Below are 15,758 nucleotides of genomic sequence, written 5' to 3'. Positions count from 1 at the left end.
GCGGGCCTTGTGGGGCAGCTTAACTCGGTGCACCGAGTGAGCTCAGGGCCTCTGACTGTTGTTTACCTCGCTCTGCTCTCTCCCAAAGGACTCCGAGCTGCTGTAATGGAAAACATCAGATGACTACCAGACAAACGTTCTTAGTTTAGATATAGAGACGGAAAAGCCACTCACAAAATAGGAAACGCAGTGCTGCTTTTTCTTTTTTTTTTTAAGAGAGAGAGATGCACGTCTAAGAGTGACTGTACTTGGAAACATTGAGGCGTATTGCTTAAGTGTTTGTGTGCATTTAGATTCAGCCTGAGCAGCAGAGGAGATGTCAGAAGGCAACAATAAAGAGAGGCAGGTTGTTGCACATTTGTGGAGGGCAGTTTCCATTAAAATCCTTTGTGTTTTTTTTTTTCTTCTCAAACCTGTCTGCGGCTGTGGTATAGCGAGGCTTTCATCCTCCTGCAACGACAATCTGATCATGTCGGAGTACTTCTGTTATCCTTTTACACTGTGTTCACCTCATTATGCATGCATCGGACGGCTGATGCCCTTCAAAGATGCTCACCGGAGTCACATATGTCAAGACCTTGATGTTGCATACACACTCTGACTAAAGGTCAACATTTTACCTGCACCCGGCACATTTTCCACCTGCTTTGTTTTTAATGAGACAATTCAGGCTCATTTTCTTTGACCACTGAAGCTTCTCTGCACACCACAGTTCTGGTGCTGGTTTGTTGTTGTTGTTTTTGTAAAACTTCTTCAAACAAGGTTATGGATGTGCAAAAAGTTTAAAGGCTTTATATGCGATTTTTTGATCCAGTAGATGTCGCCCCTTGAGCACCAACATGAAACCAAAACAACTCGCGGTGCATTGTTGTGTTAGCATGCTAATGCTAGCGATCTTTATTATGCTTGTATCTTCACACTGCATGTAAATTTACCTGAAATGAGAGTGATCTAGAAACACAGTTAAGCAGTGAGTACAGTATGTTATTCTTCTTTTTTCTAGTCCCTCAATTAAACAACTTTTAAACACGAGGGGAGGAGTCAGCCGGCCGTCCGGGCGATGTAAACAAATTGAAGATAGGACTCTGAAAACTCTGAAAACATCACAGACAGTGGGACTCGGGTGTTACACCCATTGTAGACAGTCATGACTCACAGAGTTATTTTCAGAGGATATACTTGATTTATATTATATTTAAATGTGAAAAATCACATAGAAAGACTTTAAGGTTAAAGGAACGATTTGCTGTAATGTAAATGTTCAATTTAAAGTTGCAGTTATTATGCAAGTATTTAAGTTGTCTTCCTATTTTGAGACATCTGTGGCTCAGTTGGTAGATAGAATGATGCAGTTATAAGTACCAAAGATGTCGTCTTTCTATTTCAATATATTTATTAATATTTTTTTCTCACAGTCAATGTGATTGCATGCCACAGTTTTCCATCTAAGTCATGGACAGCTCTTGAACAGTTGCCAGGTAAATCTGTGTTAAACAATTAATTATCATTACCTTAAAAAAACTCGGGTATTTGAGCTTCTGAAACAGTTTATTCCTTTATTCTTGTTATATTAATTTGGGGGCTTTTGTTTGAGAGACAGGACAGTGGACAGAGTTAGATATCACATACGGAAAAGAAGCCACAGGTCGGATTCGTACCCAGGCTGTTGAGGACAACAGCCTCTGTACATGGGGCGGGTGAACTAACCACTCGGCCACCAACCCTCCAAGTCTTTGCGTGTTAATAGCTCCCACTAGCTGCCACACAATGGATGGATGGATGTTAAAAATGAGAGAATCTCAGTAAACTGTAAATAAGTCTTTGATACAATCATACCTTTCAGACCACAAAAAGAGGTTGTTTACATCTTTTCCATTGTTACGTTTGTGCTCGTAGTTTATCCAAGCAGAAGAGTAAATGAGTCACACTGATAGTTGGGTCCCAGCTAAATGCATGTTTGGTGTGGTCTTTAATTTAAAAATCAGTTGAAAATTAAAAATAGAAATTTCTTCTCTTGGTGTTTTTGTTGTCGTCTTGTATCAGGCAGTGTTCTGGCCGTGCCGCAGCTTAAGAAAGAATGATAGTTTACTAACATATTGCAGTTTCTAACGGGTTAAAAATAGACTTCTCTGTTGTACAGCCAAAGCACGCATCTGTCGGGGGAAATTCTACATCATTATATTTAACGCACAGTGTTGTATCACATCACATCATACTGTCATGTTACTCTGCTGAAGGTTTTCATAACAACCCTCAGGATCACATTGAGCTCCATGAGCATCGTGTATTTCCCTCCACGCTCCGAGGCGTAATAGGTCGTCAATGAATGGCGCCGCACAATCCCTCATTTTGTCTCCGATGTCAGCTGATGAGCGGACCGTTGGACGTGCATGCTGATAACAAATGACTGCGCCCTTCGTTGACCCTGCTGGTGCCAGAGGATGCCTGGCTGTGCGACACAAATTCACTAAATAATCATTACGCCGGGGCACCACAGGGATTTAATAAACTAGCAAATTGACTGGCTCCAATCAGGTCACAGTGTACACACTCGTATCTCATGTAAATCCTCTGTGACGGCCGCAGGATAATGCACGCCCTGTGTGTGTGTGAGGGGGAGATGTGAAGGATGTGAATGAGGCTTAGCACTTAAAGTCAGTTTGTTTACCCTATTATTAAAAGCCTAAAACAGGGCTCAGATATTCATGAATGCTTTTTAATTGAAACCCATTTATTCTGCCAAATTTATGGATTTCATATCACCTGGTTTCTACACTGATGTCCTGCAGGGATTTTAAAGAGGGTTATAGCAGGTTATCCGAGGCACTGTAGAAATAGTAAGAGTGCACAAAATAACAAGTGTTTTGGTTTCCTCAGACAGGCACTGTGATATTAACTCCACGATGTGAAGCAAAGCCGTCTCTCTAATGCCTTGCCATGACTATTTGCTGAGGCGTATCACCGAACGCCTTGGCTTTCGCGTGAGTTAATATATCAGGAAGCCATTGTGCTCAAAGCCAAATGCATCATAGATTGTAATTAAAGCAGCGAAGCACCACTCTCGAGTCGATATTTATTTTGTCAGCGCCGCATACAAAGAGTGTGCAGTGTGAGAGTAAAGTTTGAGGATGCCACTCTGACTCTGTGTGCTCCTCAGGTTTTATCTCTCTTTTGTCTACAACAGATCAGATGGACATAGTGAAACCTGTTTCCTGTAACATACCTGAAGGTCATTTTTTTTTTTATTCTAACACGTGTTGGAGAATGTCTCTGAAAACAGTTTGTTCACGTGCATGTGTTGTAACATTGTCAGGCTGCTTTGAATGATTCTTCATGCATCACCACAGCGTCAATTTGATTCATATTTAACAAAGACCTGCACAGCCATTTCTCATATAAACAGCTTTGAGTTTAGAAGAAATAACCATTACAATTATAACCTTGCCTCAGGTTCTAGGAGTCTGTATTGTAAGCAAAACAAATAAAAAATTGACATTTATATTTGCAGATATTTTCATTATGAATACTCTGCAGTGGCATTGAACTTTTCTGAAGATAGTTTTGTTTAAACTTTAGTTTTTTATGCTGAAAAAGATTTTTAAAAATAGTCTTGTTGGCTTTGTTTCCATCAAACTTATTTAGACTTAAAAAAAACAAATTGTAAAGGGGCGCTGATGGCCTAAATTAAGGATGTGAGCAGAGTTGGTGACCAGGGGTGGTCAGAAATCTGATTCGCCGCCCCAGGTGCCACTCAAACAATGCCTAACTGCTACCTGCCCTGTCAGAGGCGGGGCTTATGTCAAAACCAACTATTTGATCTTTTTTGCAGAAGGCTGCAGGTAGTTTTCTTTACATGTCAATGTAGAATAGTTTCTTCTGTTTGTATTTTAGATTATAAATAAAAAAATATATGTATCACAAGACAATATGGGAAAAAGTAATGCCTTATTTGAAGAGAACTTACTGGCAATGTGTCAGGATCATTGTCCCAAGTTAGACTGTGCAGGAGTTTGCATAGACATTTTTAAGTACTTTAAATTGGGACTTTGAACATACATCTTATTTTTGTGTTCGGAAAAAAATTAAGCTAATGTTGCCGTTATCTTGTGTTATACAGTAGAAATTATTAATGAGGTTAGACACGGTAAATAATTTAGATTTATTTGTGTGTGTTTGTGCGCACAGGCCACCCCTGTATGAGTCAGTGCCCCAGTTGGAGCTTGAACCAGTTGGCCTGGGTTCAAGTCCGACCTGTGACTTCTTTGCTGCATGTCATTCCCCACTCTCTCTCTCTCTCTCTCTCTCTCTCTCTCTCTCTCTCTCTCTCCTGATTTCCTACTCTGTCCACTCTCCTATCTGCCTGTCAGTTAATGATATCTTTTGATTTTTATGGTATCAAAGTTAAAGATTAATGTATCCTGACTTCTCTGCTCAGAGCATGGAAACATCTTTGCTGGTTTTCCGGGTTTAATCAGAAACCGTTCAGGCCCAACAAATGACAGCCTGATCTAATGTTTCCATGTCAACCCCCCATGTCTTCTTCTAAGGTCTGTCTCCTCTGTGTGATCCTTTCACGGTGATAGAGCGTTATGTCGTTTGCTTATTATGCATTAGGCGTGTTATGTGATTTATTTTGTCTTCATTAAAAATGAATTCATAAGACAGTTTCATGAGGCTGTTTGCTGTGGCGCAGCGGCGTCTGTGGTGTCAGAGCTTTCATTCATCTATACGCTGAACGTGAGTGAGTCTTTGTGTGTAGGAATGTGGACATGTGATGTGATGAACATTACAGCTTTCATAGCGGCCATTAAAAAGGGCTCCGTCTGAAAAGGCTATAAAAGAGGAAATGACAAGGCGTATATTTTTATTGTAATCTCATTACTTTGGCAGTTTTTCTAAAGGACTGTGTGAACACTTGTGAATGCATTGACCTTTACACAAATAGAATAAGCAGTGGACTAACCTGTAATCATTTCCAATAGAGCCTTATGTGTTTATTTAATGTTACAGTGCAGCCTTGAGAGGCTTTTACTCTCATCATTTTGACTGTTTTCCACAACCGACTTCATTCTCATCATACTGCTTTTCTTCAGCATCACTCAAAGGCAGTCTAAAGCCGTTTTCACATTATGCACTCCAGGAAAATATCTAGATCATTTCAGGAGGACTGCTCATGATATTATCCCAACCTGGCTGTTAACATATGCTCCTCACAGTGGGAGACTATCCCTTTCAGACAGGAGGGGGAGCAGGGGGTCTCCTGAGGTAAGACTTCAAAGTACAACGCAGAAGTAGAAAACAAAGCAAAACGCTATAATGAGACTATGTGCCTTTATATCAATCCTACATGTAGTCCAACGGAATGACAACATCATAAAAGAGCGGAGAGGAACATACTGGAGAACAGAAAACATAATGCAGCCGTTTAATTAAGAGTATGTCGCGTGCAGACACTCTATGCAGCGCGCCGCAGTCACAGTGTATAAACGTCACCACCCCCTCCTATTGGCTGGAGGTGAATTCTCCGGAGAATATCCTGCTGCGTTCTCACATCAGCTCACTCGGACTAGCTGCGGGAAAAATACTATTTGGCAGGAGAAACTCTGGGTGAAGTCTGAGTAAAAAATGTGGCTGTTTGCGTTCACACATACAGCTCCTCCTGGAAATATCCTGAGTTTTTTAAGTAGATTTCTGCAAGTATGAAAGCCCTAAAAGTGTGAGCAAGCTGCAGGCACAAAGACTGTACTTGATTTGGGTCACTGTGCTGACTGACCTGTGGCCTTTCAAGACTCATTAGTTCAAACAGGTCAAAATGAGAAGAAAATCAGGCAGATCGATTCTTATAAGAAACAATTCTTCAGAAAGAAAAACTTCCATTGAATGGAGTCATCTTTCCAGAACGTCTGCATGTCTCTTCTTTTCATATATTTTTCCTCTCGACTTCCCAAACATCATACAAGATGCAATGTTTTGCACCTTATTTTTTCCTGCTACTTCTCTAATCCCCATAGAGAATTTCTCCTTTTTTCTTGCCTCCTCCGCGCAGTGTTTGGAGTTCAGGGTCTGCTGCAGAACTGCACCCCCCAGAAGAACTGCAGGCTTGGAATAAAAATGTCTTGCGCAAGGACACTTTCCTCACGTTTGATTTAGCTTTGCTTTTCATTCCAAACCCCTCAAACTCCCTCAGTCCTTGGACAAAATGAATTCCACCCTGATAAGTCATGCCCTCTCATTATGAAGGTCACTTTCTGAGAGAAGGTGTTTGTTGCTGCAACACCCGAACCTCCTCACTGTGGAGACTTTCTGAAGGCAAACTCACAGTGGGATACTCACAGCAACATAGAGGGTAAATTAAAGGTAAACAGACCCAGTTCCTTACCTTTTTGTGTGTTTTTTTTTTTTAAAGGTTATTTTTCCAGCCTTTTGTTACTGGATAGCCTGGATAGGACGTGGTCGCTGCGATGAGAGCTATAGCCTCTATGTCATGAGTCACATGACATAAATGGTAAATGGACTTGAGCTTGTATGGCACTTTTCTAGTCTTCTGACTATGCTTTCACACCACATGTCACACCTACACATTCACACACTGATGGTAGAGTGTAGAGAGACCATAATCCCATTCATTCTCATTCATACACTGTCGCCAAAGCAGCGGGAGCAACTTGTGGTTAAGTGTCTAGTCCAAGGACGCAACGACATGTAGCTGCAGGAGCTGGGGATCGAAACCCCTGACTTCCAGTTGGGAGACAACTGAATCCACCAACTTAGCCAACGCCGCCCCACTGACCCACAGCAACCACATACAGTAATCGCTAGGCTACTCAGCGCCCCACCTTTTTGTCTCCTGACGTTTTAAGTATACCGATTGCTTGTTTTGTCCTCTTGTAAACAGATGATGAGCTGTAAACTGTGAGTTAATCAAAAAGCTTAAACTGAAGATCTTCTAAGACTGAGTTGAATGAGTTGTTGCTGTTTAAAGAGGTGAAATAATAAAATATTTCCAAGAGATAAAGCAATGATTGAAGAACATCTTTCAAAAATACTCCATTGGATGTAACAGGTTTTTTGTTTTTTTTAAACGATTATTTATTTTCTTGTTAACAGATTTTTTTGTGGCTTTCTCCATGAAATTAAAAAACAACTGATTCTTTTTTAAAGGTGACTTGTACAGCAAATATGACTTTATAAGAACACAGTTACATTTGGAGCATTAGAGCTGCTAAGATAAATTGAATTGACAAGAAAAGAAGCAATTTCTTTTTTCAATTTAATAACAAGTCACATACTCAAGATATTGATGATTTTCTATTTAATTTATAAAAAGGATAAATAAATCAAGATCTGCACAGTCATACATAGATAAAGGAAATGAGTCTGTAGATTCATCTATACTAATATTTTGTACATTTCCTTGTTTTAACTTCACTACATCATCATTTTAAAGCTTAGACTTTAAGTTAATCAAATGAGAGTGGGAGACAGGAAACACGGCAGATCTTATAATATAACTGTAACAGTTTCATCCACCGAGCTGTCAGGAAGCGGAACTCTCTACCCTCTCCTCCACCTCTCCCCCCTGAGATTTTATATCTTCTTTTTTAAATCTTGTTATACTTTTACCAGCTTGCACCGTGGTTTCTAGAGACATTTTTTTCTCGATTTTTCTGTATGTCAAGCATTTGGCAAAAATTGACATCATAGATGACTTTGACTTTGTTTGATGATTTTGTGCAGGTGTTACTGATACTGTAGCATACTTGTCAGAAGTTTCAGCAGTGTCCTTCAAAAACTGATTTTAAAAAAGCCTCTAAATGACAGAGCCTCCTTTTGAATGCACATAAGAAGTGACGTATAAGGTTTACAGCCTGGAAAATACAATGAATCCATGTAATTAAAATTGTCTGTTTTAAAGGTTTGTCTCTGCACGTGTAGATTGACAGCGAGGCGAAATGTAACCTTTATTTTCCTTTGCTCCCTGTGTGATTTTCTGCAGGTTTTATGGGACACCCTGGCCTGCCGGGTCCATGTGAACACAAGTACTGTGGCTTGGGGCGTCACTGTGTGGTCAACCATGACACCGACCAAGGAGAGTGTAAGTGCTTGGATCACTGCAAGCCACACTATAAACCCGTGTGCGGTTCAGATGGGAAGCTGTACCAGAACCACTGCGAGCTCCACCGGGCCTCCTGTCTCCGAGGACACAAGATTACCATCATGCACAGCGAGGAGTGCTTCTACAAAGGTAAGAGTCATGTGACCCTTCTCTAGTGGAGGATATGAGTGAGAAAGATCGCTCTGTGCACATTTAGCATTTGCATACCCTGAAAGCTGTTTCTCAGTTTGAAAAGTAAGGTTACCCCCAGTCTAGATACTAGAATATACTATATTATATTATTATACTAGAATAAAGGAAATGACCTACAAAGTGCACACTATGATGTCATCCAACATATGCAGTCTATAGGTACCCCAGTGGGACACACATGCTTTGCCCTGGGCGGTATTAGTGCCTTTCTGACCAATTGAGCTGTACATGAATGCAGCGAGGTTACACATGACCTCAAGGAAAATGGAAATGAAGGTGAATTAAGACTAAGTTTTTTAAGACTAAAACTAATAAGATTAATTAATGACTTTTCAGCGTAAAAGAATATTAAAAAAATGAAAAATCTGTCAGCAGGAGGCTTAATCAAGCGGAAGAAAATGTGAATGCTAAGCTAGTTTACTCCACCAGTGTCTTTGCCAGTTGACCAACCATCAAAAGAAAGAGTCAAAGTCTCATTTTGGCCTACAAACATAAAGGTTTTCCTTGGATCTTAACGGGGTATTGAGTTAGTCCTCCAACATAGATAGATATTAACCTCAACCACAAGCAGTGATTTGAGTGTGAAAAGTTTGCTTTGCTGTGTTTTGCTTATTTTTCTTAGAAGAAGAGTAAGGTTATTTGGGTGCATGAAGAGTAAAAAAGCTACAGCAACACAAATGGAGCTTTTTGACCTCTTCACAACTTCACCAACTATGAGGTGCATGGAGAGTGAAAAAAGCTCCATCAACACATGCAGTACAAATCTCAACTTGATCAATTTTATTAGACGGACGCGTTTCGGCTTGTGGCCTTCATCGGGGTTATTTGACGTCTTACACTTATTCTTCCAAACTGTATAGAATTTGCAACCAGTGTGTAAAATGGAACATCTTTTTCTTGGCATTTTGAGAAATTGGCCGTAGCAAAGGGACTGAAATAAGAAAAACATGTAGCCTTGATGAATCTGAAGATAACTTAATCTGCCTTCAAACACACCTAGAGGTCACTAATTAAGCAGCTGCCAAGCAACAAGGGGAAACAGAAAAGAAATGACTTTTTGCAGCCAAGAAATAGTCCCTAACAAAACTCATGGTGGACATGCAAATTATCAGTTCATACTCAAATGTTTTTGTGTGGATTGAACAAAAAAAAGACGCGGTATTAAAAACATTGATATTCCAGAGGTGATGGAGGTAGCCTTTGTTATTTTGGGAATTTAAAATTGGTATCCTTTGCATCAAATACTTTGCAGGACAGCAAATATTTACCAGGTCAAACTGTCCTTTAGTGTGACTGCAGAGGTAAAAAAAATCTATTTTGCACTACTCTTTTTTAAAACCCATGTCTCTTGTTGGTAAACCTGTGCCCAGTTACAATAGAATACATTATTACATCTGCATTTTTATCCAAAATAAAATCTTGTAGCCAATCAGCAATCATCGCCTATCTGATCTGATCGACGATGTAAACCTCTGGAACCACACGTTAATTTCTCTGTGATTCTGGTGAATCCAGCGGTAAGGGTTAAACAGCTTCCAGGAAAGACTTCCTTTTCCATGCCGGTGAATCTCGGTCCATCACATCCCGGTGTATGACGCCCTTAAAACGTCTGAAGTGAGTCAGTTCAGTTCAACAGTATAGATTCAAAGTTACACAGCTGCTTCACTTCAGCGGTACGAGTCGGGACAAGAAACAGATTTTTTTGCGATTAACTGGGATTAAGTTAGCTAAAATAAGAAAATCATGATGCAGAGTTGTAAAAAGTAAACATGCAAGCTTTGTCAAGTCTTTCCTCATGAGAAGAAAACAACATTGTTTTACTTTTCTTTGAATGATGGTCGGATTGATCAATTCAGACGTGTTTCCGTTGCTCGCTAATTGGCTTTAACAACACAGCGTCAAACAGATACAAGGCTCGAGCTGAAATGTGTGATCTCTGATTGATTCTCAGCTGCATGTTTATTTAGATATCTGTTTATAGAGATCAATAAATCATTATAATTTCTGCTGATGGCTGCTATGTCATTAGCGCCGATAACGTCCCGCCTCGATTTTCCTGTCCACATAGACTGTTTCTCCTCACCAAAGCCTGCTGATACGTTTCGGAATCCAGATCCCTTTTCATGTTGAAAATCCAGAACAGATTCTTATATTCTATGTAGATTCTGTAAATAGAGATGATCAAAAATGGCCCCCTTAAACACGGGCAATATGAAAAACAGCATTGTATAAGCAATGTATCTCTTATGGTGTAAGCATAATATTTTGAAGTAGATGCATCTTGTTCCATCTTGCAAGACACTTCATGTCAAAATCCAGGCAATAACACGTCTGAGAGATATTACAGCTGGCCCAAAAGATATTACAGAACAGGCAAGAAGGGATGACATGAAATATTGAGCAATACGGTGATGTCTAATATAAAGCATAAAGAACAAAGCACACAGTGTGATAGCAGTCGTATGGCTCTTTGTGAAATGCAGCCTTTGCTTCAGAGGCATGGAGCAGGTGGTGTTGCTGTGGTGTTCATATTTCCCCAGAGAAGGTTGACTGCTCTCTACCATTGATTGTATAAACACACCAATTATTCTTATACTCCCTGGAAACAAGGCTACTCTCCCTTTTTGTAAAGCTAGACGTCAGTGAAGTAGGAGCTCCTGACCGTCTGCACTTCTTCTTCAAATCCGGGGGGCGAGGGGGGGTAATAGTGGGCAGAGGGCATGCACAGTCATAGTATTCATGAGCGATTGACTGGGTCCGTGCATCGATTCGACAGGGTTGCTTAGTTCACTTGTTAACTTTGAAAAGCTACTTCATACGACTCTGGGAGCAGCTGCTGTGGATCCATACTCTGATGAAACTCTCTGCAGCTGAATTCTTACTCAGAGTTTTTTTTGGTGCAGCTTCCTCGTGGTCGTAAAAGCTGAAACATACCAAAACCAAAAGAAACCACAAGGAAGCACAATCTCCTACTACTTAAATGTTTTGTTTATAGGTAAAGAAAGTCTCGCTGCATTGAGGAAAACAGCATCACCACCTCATGACTCATAAATAATGCTACACACTGTGTGTGTTTTTGATGATAATAACTCTTAAGTGGAAGTGTACATACCTTGTATTATTCTATTATTGTATTTTTTCTCCCTTTATTTAACTGATGTACATATGTTTGATTTTTAACTTCTTGTTATTTTTGATAATTATATTCCTGTTTCTTGAGCTGTTGTGACAAAAAAACAATCAAGAAAGTTGATCTTTATCTTTATCTTTATTTAAAAGCATTCACAGGAGCTGCCATCTTGAAAACACAGTTTTATAACTTGGCATTCATTAAGTGCATCCTGTTGGGGGGGAATAGGAAAGCCCATGTTAAGAACCAAAGCTTGTTTTATCCAGATTACATAAAAAAGACATTCAGATCAATAATGCTTCCCCCCGCTCGGTGACGGGCCTAATCAGGCTCTCGTGTGTCCTGTCCTGTCAAGATTATTCCTCCTCCCTCCCGGCTCCATTTACAGCCAATCAGCATCTATCAGCAATGCAGAGTGGGATATTTGACCAATGTCAAGCAATCAATATCAGATCAACAGGAGCAAAAAGGAGGAATACAAAAAGAACCCACAAGCCTTGTTTCTCTCTCTCTCTCTCTCTCTCTCTCACTCACTCTCTCTCTCTCTCTCTCTCATCTCATCCCCTCGCTCAGTCAAGACGTTTCTTCTTTCTACTGTGACTGATGTGTAATCAATTTCTCATTGGACGAGAGCTCCAGGGAGAGGACACGGCACCCGTTGAAGCAATTAGTAATCTTTATTAAAGGCGTTTGCTTTTCACCAATGTTTAAAATTAAACCATAAACATGTTTGGCTTCAGTATCTTTGCATATGGGGAAACGGATGGATTTCCTAAATATTACACAACTGCGGTGCATTTATCCTTCGTTGCGACTACAAAAGGCGCCGTGGTAATCAGACGAAGTGGATAATTGAGCAAACGTAATAGAGCTTACACACCAAATCTAGATGTAATTATGATTCAGGTTCATTAGTGGGTAAAATGGAATGTGCCCTCAATGGTATGTTAAATATGTCACTCGATTATTTGTCCTCCAGGTAATGGGTTCAATTCACCTCACAATATGGAGATATGTAGTCATTATCGCGGCACAATTATGAATTTAGTTCACTGCTGTATTAGCTCCCTCCACCAAGGAGGTTATGCTTCCAGTCCCTCTTGTGTCTCCGTCTGGTTGTTTTTTTTTGTTATTTCCTGGGGTAACAGATTTCAATTAAGTTGGTTAGAAAGCCTGACAATGGGCCAGTCAGCAAATGATTACTTTTTTAAGGCCACAGGAATGGAAATGTTGATTGGTCCAATAGTTTGGTCCTGGCAGAAGTGTCTCAAACAGCAGCTGTATTGTCATGAAATCTTTTGGAGATTCATGCTCTCCAGAGGAAACGGCTCACAGAGTTTGGTCATCCATTGACATTTCCTCTAGTGCCACCATCTTGAAAATGATTCTCTGCCATGCATTTTTCTTTTGAAGAATTATAATAATAATAATAAAGTTTATTTATAAAGCATTTATCAAAACCAAAGTGACAAAGTGCTTTACAGAAAAAAGAAACATCCCAACAGTCAAATACACAACAATAAAATCCAATTAAAAAAGCGTGAAAAATAAAATAGCCCAGCAATCATCCAATTAACAGAGAAAAGAGAAACAACTGAGACAAAGATTGGCTAAAGTTAACAGTAAAACAAATAAAACATCATGGATGAAATAAGGATTATAAGAAGGCCTTACAATAAAAATGGGGTTTTAAAAGTGATTTTGTACATTACATGATCCGCTGCCCTTATATCTAGTGCCATCTTAAAGGAAGAATGTGCAACTTTTTCATCCAGTAGATGTCGCCCTTGAGCGCCAGCGTGAAACCAAAACAAACTTCTGTTTGGCCGCACCTCCTCCATACTGAAGCCTCCGCTCTCTTCCCCTCGCGGTCGAAATAAAATAACGTTATTGGTTTCCACTGTAGAGCCGCCAGTTCCCCTATTTCTCATCTCACCGGCCCTCCCTCTTGACCCTGTTCTCCCTCTCTGAGAAAAACTCGAAAAGCACCTGCATAACAAAAAAAAAACAGCTGTGTGTATTTTAATGTGCAGGAAAGCAGCATTTTATATATTCCATTTTATTTAAGGAGCATTTTAGTGAAGTTTTGAGTAGTCAGAAAAGTCTACAAAAGTGCTATACACTTCTGTCTGTTGACCATTTCCGTTCATAGAGAAGGATCGTTAACACAGGGAATATTTTCCAACTGAGCGTTTCCAGCTAAATGAAGCTCAACCCTTTCTTTAAGGAACAAAGTGCTGCAGTGCTGCTCTCCCCTACATATTGCACTGTGCAGCGTGCCACTGCATAATTGATCAGTGGAAGCATTCATTTACATCGCAGTTATCACAAATTGTTCATTAGAGAAAGCTTAGAAACATTATTTTTTTAGGTGTATTGGGGGAAACGGGGCACAAATCGCAGCCATTAAAACAAACGAATATAATTCTGATGCGTCTGCTTTATAATTACCTCCATATCTATTTATGTGCACATGAACAACAGACGGATAAGCCTTACCACTTCCTCTATACACAGCCCTCGTTGTTGCCACAGTCAAAGCTTGTCGTTACAGCAGCATAAGGTCTTCCTTCTGTCCGATACATTAAACTGGTTGTAATCTATGACCGCGGACTGTAAAATTCAAAACACGTTGCCTTAAATGAACTGTCATTAGGAGATGGATGACTTGCCGGCTCCACTAATGCTCCACTGTCTGCCACAGATTGTCTCATATTCTTTGTTGTCGTTGGGTATACAGAAGCTAATAAAACGGCGATCAGCTGCCACTGATGGTCTCTTTACAGACACTTTCATTCTTCGGCCAAACATTCAGGACCAATCTCGTTTTTAATTCTCGATGTGCCGATCATCTCATGAAGACTTGTGTGTGTGAGTTCAGCAGATCTAAAGCTAAAAACCAAATATTCCTGTAATCTGCAACAATACTGCTGATTAAACACTAAACCTCCTCCAGTACAAATATTCATAAAACAATGTGTTATTGAAACGCCGAGGCTTATTCACAATTTTTATGAAGTAGATTTGCATATTTACACTTCTCTGGGGTACTCTACGTTATTGCAGGCAATTTATAACTTAGAATTTGCTTCTGCTTGCTATTTTGAAAGGTGGAATAATAGTGCTACAGTACAGATACGTTGCTGCAGAGACAGTGGCTTCATGATTTAGTCGAAGCTAAAGCTATCTGCTACGTTTAAATGTCGATGTGATGTCTTACTGTGACCACATCTCTTCAGCAGATGAGGCCGGGGCAGCTCATGATCTCTGAAGGGATTCAGTTTTTATTTTAATTTGATGGACAGACAATTAGTCCCCCTGGGCAAGCTTTAATTCAGAGTAGTTGTGGAGAAGATTGCTTTAGAATTGACACCCATACCCAATGAAGTTGAGACCATTATTGGTTCTGGTCCCAGCTGAATGGGTCCATGCTGGAAATGGCCGGACCTTGTCAGCCATACCTTCTCTGCGCCTCTCATCTGCTGTGAGAGACGGGATAAAAAATGACAGCCATGTGTTGACTGAAGCTTCTCATTAGCAGTGGGGAGAGCATATGACCCTCCATTTACCCCTCGCAGGGCCTGGCAACTTAGCCAGGATCGGATCTGATTGAAAATTAAGTGGTGCACAAAAGCCTGTCCAATCTGCGGAGGGAAATGTGTGCATGAAAGCGAGCCATCTCTGCAGCAGGCAATTGCCAGTGGCGGAGAGACAATCAGGGCTAAGGTTGAGGCACATCAAGCAAGTGGTTTCATTGCATTCAGCACATCCAATTATCTGGGAGATCATACATTTAGAAAACCTTCGAACATTTAGGCTTCCAATAAACCGCCCGTGCCAGAGCTTCTCAATTTTTTATTTACTACTTACTGTAGGGTTTAACAGCATCATTTACTTTCCAGTTTCATCATGATGTTTGGGGGAAGAAGAATCAAAGTTTTTAAACAGTCTTTGTTTCAGAGACTGTTTTTCTGTCAAATAAAAACACACAGGACTTTTTTTTGGAAAAGAAAGCCAAATCAAAAGAGACAGACTGGAAAAGGGAAATGCATTTTCTGATACAACATTGTGGACCAAAACACAAGCCATTATCACCCTCGAATCCAGTCGTCTTAAAAGCTCTAGTGTCAAAATATAAAGTGAGCTTTCTACCACCACCATCGTGCTCATACAGGTGACAGAGATTGGAAAGTGCAATAACATGCTACTTTGAACAGCTTGCGTGCTCTCAATCAGGAATGGGTTCCTGAACGTTCTCTAAAATTACTGTGAAAATTTGATTAATGATTAATGTCTGAGAACTTACAACAGCAGTCTCAC

At 40.2% G+C, this 15,758-nt stretch overlaps 1 protein-coding gene across 1 annotated transcript in view; it reads left to right on the top strand.

The window, feature by feature from the left end:
* Positions 1-15,758, top strand: part of fstl5 (follistatin-like 5) — a 208,602-nt gene that overhangs the window by 66,419 nt on the left and 126,425 nt on the right. The window contains exon 4 of the mRNA XM_061047595.1: positions 7,997-8,245. Coding sequence (XP_060903578.1) covers positions 7,997-8,245 — 249 coding nt within the window. The remainder of the gene's footprint in view (positions 1-7,996; positions 8,246-15,758) is intronic.

Source organism: Labrus mixtus, chromosome 10, assembly GCF_963584025.1.
Source record: "Labrus mixtus chromosome 10, fLabMix1.1, whole genome shotgun sequence".
NCBI classification, from domain to species: Eukaryota; Metazoa; Chordata; class Actinopteri; order Labriformes; family Labridae; genus Labrus; species Labrus mixtus.
Note: the sequence above shows the minus strand (reverse complement) of the source record. Positions and strands in the feature narration are given on the sequence as shown.